The 11,163-nt window shown below is 34.6% G+C and overlaps 1 protein-coding gene across 8 annotated transcripts in view; it reads left to right on the top strand.

Moving 5' to 3' along the window:
- LOC127846403 (AKT-interacting protein-like) overlaps window positions 1–5,519 on the top strand; it is a 48,469-nt gene extending 42,950 nt beyond the window's left edge. For 7 of the 8 annotated variants that reach the window (XM_052377620.1, XM_052377624.1, XM_052377625.1 and 4 more), the window contains 3 exons: window positions 814–921; window positions 2,945–3,005; window positions 3,797–5,519. In XM_052377620.1, coding sequence (XP_052233580.1) covers window positions 814–921; window positions 2,945–3,005; window positions 3,797–3,910 — 283 coding nt within the window. In that variant the 3' untranslated portion in view covers window positions 3,911–5,519. Of the gene's footprint in view, window positions 1–813; window positions 922–2,944; window positions 3,034–3,796 lie in introns of all 8 variants that reach the window. The other variant, XM_052377627.1, reaches the window with a different exon arrangement.
- Window positions 5,520–11,163: the final 5,644 nt, after the last annotated feature.

An 11,163-nucleotide genomic window follows, 5' to 3' on the forward strand; every position in this document is an offset into this window, starting at 1 on the left:
TGCCAAGATTAGCCTGTGCACTCTTGTGTTAATTGTTGCCAAGATTAGCCTGTGCACTCTTGTGTTAATTGTTGCCAAGATTAGCCTGTGCACTCCTGTGTTAATTGTTGCCAAGATTAGCCTGTGCACTCCTGTGTTAATTGTTGCCAAGATTAGCCTGTGCACATCTCACTGGCTGATCAGGGATGACACATTCTGCTTATACTGAATTTTGGCTTAGAAAATAATTCTGTTTAACAATAAATACCAGAAAAGAGGAAAGTGTCAGCACACAAAGGGACATCACAAGTTTCCCCAGTGTCTGCACACAAAGGGACATCACAAGTTTCCCCAGTGTCTGCACACAAAGGGACGTCACAAGTTTCCCCAGTGTCTGCACACAAAGGGATGTCACAAGTTTCCCCAATGTCTGCACACAAGGGGACGTCACAAATTTTCACAGAACAAGACTCTTTGTTTGCAATATTTGTCCCTTAGTATGAGCCATCTATGTCGGGCTCAATTTGTCCCTTGGTATGAGCCATCTATGTCGGGCTCAATTTGTCCCTTGGTATGAGCCATCTATGTCGGGCTCAATTTGTCCCTTGGTATGAGCCATCTATGTCGGGCTCAATTTGTCCCTTGGTATGAGCCATCTATGTCGGGCTCAATTTGTCCCTTGGTATGAGCCATCTATGTCGGGCTCAATTTGTCCCTTGGTATGAGCCATCTATGTCGGGCTCAATTTGTCCCTTGGTATGAGCCATCTATGTCGGGCTCAATTTAATTGCCCCGATGCTCCTATTTGCTCATATTTGCTGCGTTTGTCCACAGGTATGAACACAACATGGAAGAGTATAGGAAGAAGGTGGAGACCACTGTACGCAGCAGCAAGGACGTGCTGTACAACCCTATAGAGTCTAAGGATTCTCACATGATCAGGTTGGAAGGGCAGGGACAATAATGAAGTACTGTACAATCATTATACCCCCACAAACGAAGTTAAGGGGGGGTATATAGGAGTGAACTTGTCTTTCGGTTGGTCTGTCGGTCCGTATTAAGTGTCCGCTCTATAATTCAATTAGTTTTCATCCGATCTTCACCAAACTTGGTCAGAAGTTGTATCTAGATGATCTTAAAGCCAAGTTTGAACATAAGCCTTGCCGGGTCAAAAACTAGGTCACGGAGTCACTTAGTGCGTTTAAACATTCAGGATGTTGTCTGCTCTCTAATAATTCAAGTAGTTTTCATCCAATCTTCACCAAACTTGGTCAGAAGTTGTATCTAGATAATCTTAAGGCCAAGTTCGAACATGGGCCTTGCTGGGTCAAAAACTAGGTCACGGGGTCACTTTTAAACATTCAGCATGTTGTCCGCTCTCTAATTCAAGTAGTTTTCATCCGATCTTCACCAAACTTGGTCAGAAGTTGTATCTACATGATCTTAAGGCCAAGTTCGAACATGGGCCTTGCCGGGTCAAAAACTAGGTCACGGGTAAATTAGTGCGTTTTTTAGCTTTCAGCATGGTGTCCTCTCTTATTCAAGTAGTTTTCATCCGATCTTCACCAAACTTGGTTAGAAATTTTATCTAGATGATCTGAAGGCCAAATTCGAACATGGGCCATGCCAGATCAAAAAATAGGTCACAGGGTCACTTAGTACATTTAACACATTGAGCATGGTGTCCGCTCTCTATATCAAGTAGTTTAAGTCCGATCTTCACCACACTTGGTCAGAAGTTGTATCTTGATAATGTCTTGGGCAAGTTTGAATATGGGTCATGCCGGGTCAAAAACAAGGTCACGGGGTCACTTAATGCGTTTTAAACATCACAATGTTGTCCGCACCCTAATTCAAGTAGTTTACATCCAATCTTCACCAAACTTGGTCTGAAGTTGTATGTAGATGATGTCTAGGTCAATTTTGAATATGGGTCATGCCGGGTCAAAAACAAGGTCAGGGGGTATCTAAGTGCGTTTTAAACTTCACCATGTTGTCTGCTCTCTAATTCAAGTAGTTTTCATCCAATCCTGACCAAACTTGGTCACAAGTTTTATCTTAATGATCTCTAGGACAAGTTTGAACATGGGCCATTCCGGGCCTAAAACTAGGTCAAGGGGTCACGAAGTGCATTTTTTAACATTCAGGATGGTGTCCGCTCTCTAATCCAAGTAGTTTACATCCGATCTTCACCAAACTTGGTAAGAAGTTTTATGGAGATGATCTTAAGGCCAAGTTAGAACATGGGCCTTTCTGGGTCAAAAACTAGGTCAAGGGGTCACTTAGTGCATTTTAAAAATTGAGCATGGTGTCATCTGTTTTTTGTGAAGACGACATGCAAAATATTATGTGTCAATGCGGCATGTGGGGGTATTCGTCACGTCTGTGACAAAGCTCTAGTTTATTTTTGTTGGCAGGAAATTTTGTTGTAGTTCAAAAATAACATTTTTGTGGATACATAAATTTGGGGTTAGCAGATTTCAGAAAGATAGAGGGATTCCAGATGGTCATTTTCCAATGTGTTACTGTTGCATTTGTGAACAGGTCAACACAAAAATCAGGGAAATTTTTTTCAATTATAATAATGATTTTACATTATAAAGGAAAGATGTTGAATATGCAGAATGGGTAATATGAGCATTAAGAGCAATTGAGGTCATTGTTCTATCAAGGTTTTGCAAAGTAGTGTTGTGCCCCCCCTCCTTCAATCAGCTATTTATCAAATGTCAAATTTCAATATTGTCTCCATTATTGTAAGTCAGTATCTGAAGAGCGGTTATTCAAGATAAAAATCACACAAGAAACTTAATTAGAGATCAAGATTGCACAAGAAAGTTAAATCAATATTTCACAAGGAAGTGAATTCAAAATCAAGATTGCACAAGGGAGTTAATTCATGATGGCATGCATTTTCAGGTTCAGAGATTACATAAGGGAGTTATTTCATTTTCACATGCATTTCCAGGTTCTCTCCGTGGGAGCCCAGCATTCACGACGAGGCCAAGACAGACATGCTCACTCGCAAGGTAAAGTCGTCGTCCATGTCACTGTCAGGTAACTCCGGCTGCTTTGGTTTACCTCCCTTGAGTAGTCTCCTTTATTTGCACTCATGTGTATTGGTACAATTTGCACAGTTACTGTATGTAAAAAAGTGAAGTCATAAAAACTCACTTTAGTCTTTCTGATTCCTACTCATGTGTATTGGTACAATTTGCACTGTTACTATATATAAGAAGTGAAGTCATTAAAAGTCTTTTTGTGTGTGTGTTATTTGAAACATTGGCCAACAAGTTTTATGTTACCCATTTACAGAAGAAATAATTGGATATCTCATAAGGGAATACATAAAAAATGTTCACGTAAATAGAATGTTAGTTATTTGTTTCGGTTATTATCCTTCATTTGTAATGCTCATTCACAAAGGCATGATATTGTACACAAAAAGTTTGATTTTACTTCTTTTTTTTTTTTAAACTTATGTCAAAGTTTTGAATTGTATCAGAACTTTCTCTTGCATATTCCCCTGAAACAATATGTACTGAAACCTGTGTGGGTAGATAAAAACTTATAAGATCAAACAATTGTAAATTGTAAAAAGTTTATAATTCAATTGAACATAATTAATGGTCTTGTTTGTAAAATCATGACTCAACATTGCAATGTGTTCATATGACCAAGAATATTTCACAATACTATCAAGCTTTGTAATTTTTGACACAAAATATTTTTGTTCTTCACAACGGTGTTGTTTTACCCATTGAAACGTCCAGTTAATACATTCCAGTCGTTGATTCGCAACGTTTTTTTCTTTTTGCAGAAAAACCGAAGTGACCTGGAGCTGGAGCCTCATAAGAGGAACGGACTATCCTGGGTAAGCCCCGGCACGACCCAGATATTCTCCAGCGATGAATCAACAAGTTCGCTCAGCTAACGAAAGCCACAACCTGCCTTAGTATTGTTCAACGTTGCTCACCGGACGATTTCATGCTTAAGAGTTTCTGACCTCACAGGTTGTTGTTGTTATCAATGTGACATTTTGACATAAGTGCCATTCGGTGACACGTGAATGGTAGCCAGTGAATATTGGGTAAAATGAATCGAATGACCTTCCACGGATGGATATTGGATTGTAATGAAGCAGCAGTGCTAATATTGAGTGTCATTGAGGAAAGTATTAAACTGCAATGTTGTGTATTTTTGTGCATGTGCGCAGTGTTATTGACGATTAAATACCCATTTAGGAGACAGTGCAGTGTTATGATGCTTTCACTACAGATGTGTGCTATGTGATAGACAGCAAACACATGTTTTGGTGATATTTTACTGATGTTTCATAATAAACAATGAAGATTTGTGCTATTCTATATAAATATATATATATTCTTTGTAATTAATAATTACATGAACAAAGCCAGTATTGTTGTGAAAAAGAGGCAGAGCTGGAATGTAATTGATGGGCATATATATACATGTATATAAGATGTTTGAATCCTTTATCTTTAAGCATATCATATTTCAAGAACTATGCAGAATTTGCCTCTCTCAAAAAATCATTACTCATATTCAGAATTATATTTATAGCTTTGAGAATGCCTTCAAGTAATTTTGTTTTTATTTATACAAATACAATTTGTTAAAATAATTGACTTTTTTGTAAAGGGCTTTTATCTGGTTGAAGCCTTCATTCGGAAAACAACGAAATCCATAGATAGCTTATGCTTAGTTTGGCACTGGTGTCTTCATGTTTAGGTGTATAAATGTTTATGATGTAAATTTGATAAAAGCTATTATTGTGGACTTCTTATTTATATAACAAACAAGATAACTGTTTGTAGAAAATTATAATTTGAAATCATGGTAATGTTTTGAGGTTACGTTAACAAAAGTAATGTTTGAAAGTTTGTTTTTTTCCTTCATTTCTGGTTTTTCCCTCTAAAGAAAATCATGTTTTGTTTGTTGTTTGCCAAGATGTGGGTTTGCCTTAATCCTCTCATGAAATTTTGATAATTTAACAAGTAACAGATTTTTTAGATAATATTACACCAATCAATTCAAGGATTTGAATAATACATGCAGCTTATAGTTTAACACTAATTTGGTATGATTTCATTAATCCTTAAAGATTGGACATTTGTTTGAAACAACTACGAATCCCTTAGTAAATGCAAATATAAGATTTATAATGCACCAGCGTTGCAAAAAACAGTCATACAAGCAATGTTTAGTAATCTTGTGCAAACAGTAGAGTTACGGGATTTTAAAGAAAGATTAGTATAATATATCTATGTTGTCAGTCAGATTTATTTGGCATTCAGATTTTTGTATATTTTGTATCTACTCTCATGGTGTAATATTGTGCAATATCTAGAGCTAAATGTTTAATTTGGAGTAATGTTATATGTTTAATTTTACTAAAAATGTAAAAACGTATCTTGTACATATATGTGTTGAAGAAACCAAGTTTTGTACATCATGCATGAATGAAGATTTTGTCCATTTATAAAATCATATTTCATGCAAATAAATATGCCAAAATTTAATGAGCATTGTTTTTATTTGTATTATCCCCAGCCAAAGATGGGGGGATATAGAATTGGCATTGTCTGTCAGTCTGTCTTACTGTCACAACTTTTAAGGGCTATATCTCAGAAGCTATATAAGATATCAACATGAAAATGCTTATGTGTATAGATATCAATGAGGCAAAGTGCCATACACAAGAACCATAACCCTACACTTTCTTTAATAAGAGTTATTGCCTTTTGGGTTTTGTATTTGATGTAACTTTTCAGGGCTTTATCTCAGATACAATTTTTTATTTGATGTAACTTTTCAGGGTTTTATCTATAAAATTAAATAAATCGTACAAACACGTCACTGTTTATTTAAATGTTTCTGGTACTAAACATGTTTCGGCCGTAGCCTTCATCAGTAGTACATTAATATAAACAAATACAAAGGAAGTGACGTCAACGTCATACAATAACGTAACGTCGTTTGGCGGAAAAATATATAGTACATAATATTACATAATACATAATACAGAGATGGATCATTGCTGATACAACAGTCTATTAGTAATAATATAATTTATAAAAAAACATAGTAATAGACAAACATCAAATGTATATGTAAATTATGTTTATGTTCTATATGTCATACAGCAGTTTATTATTTAGACCGTTAGGAATCATAGTTTTTAATTTGTGTATCCAATATGTTTCTTTACATAAACGGTCTAGATTGTTTTGAACAACATCAATTGGTACAAAGGAGAAATCTGATAAAGTGTAATCATTGTCAGTAGATCCAAAATGTGTAGCAACATGTGAAATAGGATTTATTGTACAATTTCTGATATCAAATCTATGGCTATTCATTCTGCGGGAAACATTCTGATTAGTTTGTCCAACGTATTGTTTATTACAATTTTTACATGTAATAAGATATATAACATTGCGCGAAGTACAATCAACATCATAGCATAAATCATACGATAAACCAGTAACACTACTATTGAAACTTGAACATATGTTTATATTATTGCAATCTGTACATCTTGGTCGGTTACATTGACCTGATAAATGAATATCAGTACTGTTATAAGACACTGAACATCTTACAAGGCTGTTACGTATATTCTTAGGTCTTTTATAGGCCAAAATAGGTTTAAATGAATGTAAAGACTTAACACTTTCCTTGTTTGATAATCTGAACAAATCCCAGTATTTGTGTACAATTTTAGCAATATTAGGTAGTGATGTGTTAAAACATACAGTAAATGGTATTATTGAATCAATATTTCTCTGAGTAACACATAATGCACTTTCCTGTGTCATATTTTTCACTTGAGAAAATCCATTTTCAATAACATTTGTTGGATAATTTCTACTTTTAAAATACTTAAATAAACTAGATAAGGACTGATTGAATACATCATCATCAGAAATAATACGTCTGTAGCGCTTTGCCTGACTGCCTGGAATACTCCGCTTACAGGACATGGGGTGAGATGACGTAAAATCTAAGTATAAATGCATATTAGTGGGTTTACAAAAAATATTTGTAACCACAGTGTCTAATTCACTTTTTGATATAGAAACATCACGGAAAGATACACACTGTTGAGATATATGAGAGGTAAATTTTATGGTTGAATGGAAGTTATTTAAATTATTAATAAAAGTGTTTAAATCTTCTAAAGAGCCATTCCATATCATAAAAATGTCATCCAAAAATCTAAGCCAAACATATGGTTTAATAGAGGTATTGTTAAGAAAATCTTCCTCAAATTTACCCATAAAAAGGGGAGCATAAGACGGTGCCATAGGACTTCCCATAGCAGTACCCATAGTTTGTAAATAAGTATCATTATTGAAATCAAAACAGTTATTTTCAAGAACAACTTGCAAAAGTTTGCCAACATCATCAACATTTACATGGTTATTTATAGTTCCTTTTCTTAAAAAATATTAACAAGCATCTATTCCTTCACTATGGGGAATGTTAGTGTATAAAGAAGATACATCTAAGGTTACAAAGTAGCAATCTTTTTTCAATTTAATATTTTTTATCTTGTTAATAAAGTCTGTTGTATCTTTAACATACGATGGTAAATGCTGCATAGCTGGATTTAAAACATAGTCCAAGTATTTAGAAATATTTTCCGTGTTGGAACTGCATGCAGACACGATGGGCCGACCAGGATATCCAAGTGGAAGACTGGCATCAAATGGCTTGTGTGTCTTTGGCAGAATGTAGAACTGGGGATTACGGATATTAGTTGGAAATAAATCAAACTGCTTACTTATACCGGGGTTGTTGTTCTCTATTTCTTCAAAACATTTTTGGATATTTTCATTCGCTGACTGGTGTTGGTTGTTGTTCACTTTTTTGTAGAAATGCTCATCGTTTAATTGACGAGTAACTTCTTCAATATATTTATTTTTATTCATTACTACAATAGTATTTGACTTGTCGGCTTTTTTAATAACAATATTAGGATCATGTGCTAAATTTTTCAAGGCTTGTAGTTGGTCTTTGGAGATATTTGGTCGGAACAGTTTCTTCTTATCATTATGTAGAATTTCATTTGTAATGGCTTCTATGTAAAAATCAAGATATATGTCTCTTCCACTAGGAGGTGTAAATGTAGATGGTATCTTGTTAAAAAACGGCAGGTGTATATATTCATCATTTTCAGTAGTATTGTGTATATCTGTTTTATTAAGGTCGGCAAAATATTCTTTTAAACGTAATCTTCTGGTAAAAAGAAAAACTTCTTCCGCTAATTTAACTTCATCATGAGATTTTATAAGAGGGCAAAAGCCTAAACCTTTTCCTAAAAGAATGTATTCAGTGTCTGATAATATACGGTCTGATAAATTTAAAACTGTTTCCTTACCCTGCTGAATGTGTTTCTTTCTTTTCTGAAATTTCTTGTACTCCCTTCTGTTTTTAAATTTTGCAAAACGTCTTGTTTTTGGTTTGATTTGACAATCAGGTCTTTCACTGTTTTTATTAAAATTTCCATTGTGTGAATAAGTGATGTTTCGTGTTCCTTCATCAGTGTTGTTTTTGTAGCCTCGTTGATTACGGCCTCTCGGTAAGACATCTTTGTGCCCGGGGTACGCTTGTTATTTGAAGATGTGGATTTTTTATCTGAGCAGATAGAAGATTCTTTTCCTGGATTGAGAATTGTAGTTGTGCTATTTTTCTATTATTCGGTTTTGTTTCACTTTGGCCTTTTGAACGAATACGTTTCCTGTGTCCCGTTTCTGATTTGGAGCAGATTGCTGTTTGGGTAATTTTTGCTTTCTTGCGACTGTGTGCCAACCTTCATTATGATCAGTATCAACCGTTGATTTAGTTTGTATTTTGGTGCTACAATTTAGTTTGTATTTTGGTGCTACAATTTTTTCATTATGATCAGTATCAACCGTTGATTTAGTTTGTATTTTGGTGATACAATTTTTAGCTCGGCGTTTTAGCCGTCCGCGTCGTGCTAAAACCTTAACATTGGCTCTAAAATCAAAGTGCTTCCACCTACAACTTTGAAACTCCATATGTAGATGCACCTTGATGAGTTCTACACGCCACACCCATTTTGGGGTCACTAGATCAAAGGTCAAGGTCACTGTGACCTCTTAAAAAAAAAAAAAATCTGACAAGCTTTCATTTATTCAAAACTGCACCCATAGTTGAGTCTGGCACCCGTTATGCGGTGCTCTTGTTTATTTGATGTAACTTTTCAGGGCTTTATCTCGAAATAATGCATGACTAACATGAAACTTCATGGGTGTATTGATTTTAATTAAGGGAAAAGACATGCTTAAGAACCATAACCCTTCATTTTCTTAATACGAGCTATTACCCTTTAGTTAACAAAGTCCTTATAGGGATGAAGACATGAAATTATAAATTGTTACACACACAAAAATGAATAATTTGGAAAGTTCCATTGTTATATTTTGTGACATGAGGAGAATTGCATTTATAAAGTATAAAGTACACCTCTCAATGTATGAGAATGGTTGGTTGATGCGTTAAAATACTAGACTTTTACTCCATGGGTCAATGGTTCTAGCCCAGTGGAGGATTACTTGTTTTCTTTCTTTAATTTATTTCTTGTTTTTTACTGGAGCTTCTTAGTTTCAATGTTAACATTTATCAATTTAAAGCATATTATGAAATACTTCATTACATGCCAAAATCTGTGAGAAGACCTCTTTAAGTAACACCCACTTTGACACTCATTTTTTTAAATATTTGTAAAAAGTAGGAAAAAAAATATCTGGATAATGGGTTTTAAGGCGTATGGGATTGAGGGATTTCAAAATTCGGATGACACAATAAGCAGATAGTAATGACAATTAACAAACGCAAATAATACCGGGAAAAATTAGGAAGGTAACTATTGTAAAAAAAATATGTAAGTACAATTTTAAGCCCAACAGTTTCCACATGAATTACACTGTAGACAATAGATAGCATGCATGTTTAAATGCATAATAATAAAATCTTATCTTTATATCCACATTCCACAATAATTTGCTGTGATAATTAAAGTTACAATTCTTTTTTAGCTGGATTTTGTTTGTTGTGTTGGAAACAGAATTGCACATCTTACTGTTCAAAATAACTGTGTTTACGATATTGTTTGCAGACAATTACCCACAACTTTCATAATATATCTACATCAAAGCTTGTGAATACATATGCAAACAATTTGGTCGTTGTTTAATATTGCAATTATTTTTATTTTCAATGATGTATTGATTAAATTGGGTGTTTTCACCTTCATTCAATACAAAGTCTAACCAAAAAGCATCAACAATGAAATTTGCAACACCTACGTGCTTGTTTTCCTCATACAAGTTTGTATACCAATATTCTCAAGAGTGATCATAAGTATATCAATATTTGATGCAGCATTTTACAGAATGAAAAGTGAGTTAAATACTTTTTAAGAAATCAAAAACACCGGACCACTGGTTATGTGCAAAAATGTTATTATTTTGTCATGTGTCATGTTCAATTCACCTTGATATATGTAGTCGTTGTCAGGCAGTCTCATGTGCACATTGTTCAGTAGTGTAAATCACTTAATGTTTGTGGGGTTTCTTTAAGTTTTACTTTGTTGTAACAATTTAACAAAACAAGAGGGCCTTGAGCCTGAAAGGCCTTAAGTTGCTCACCTGAGTTTAAAAGGAACTGACCTGTTCTGAGCAGCCCAAGATGTCATTAGAACAAATGTTCTGACCAACGTTCATGAAGAGTGAACAATAAATGTAACTTTTAGATTTCTAACAAGGTTTTACTATAGCCATTTAAGGATAAATTCCCCACCCCCTGGCGGCTATGTTTTTCAACAGACCGGAAACATCTTTGTATTTTCTGACCAAGTTACATGAAGATTGGGCAATAAATGTGACTTTAAGAGTGCTAACAAGTTTTTACTTTATAATAGCCGTATAAGGAAAAATGCCCCGCCCCATGGTGGCAATGTTTTTCAACAAACCGGAACCATTTTCGAACTCGTCCACGGTATCATTGGGACAAATATTTTGACCAAGTTTCATGAAGATCGGACTTAAAATGTGGCCTCTAGAGTGTTAACAAGGTTTTTCTTTAGCCATATATAGCCATATAAGGAAAAATGCCCCGACCCCTGATGCCCATGTT

The sequence above is a fragment of the Dreissena polymorpha genome, chromosome 9, assembly GCF_020536995.1.
Source record: "Dreissena polymorpha isolate Duluth1 chromosome 9, UMN_Dpol_1.0, whole genome shotgun sequence".
Classification (NCBI taxonomy): Eukaryota; Metazoa; Mollusca; class Bivalvia; order Myida; family Dreissenidae; genus Dreissena; species Dreissena polymorpha.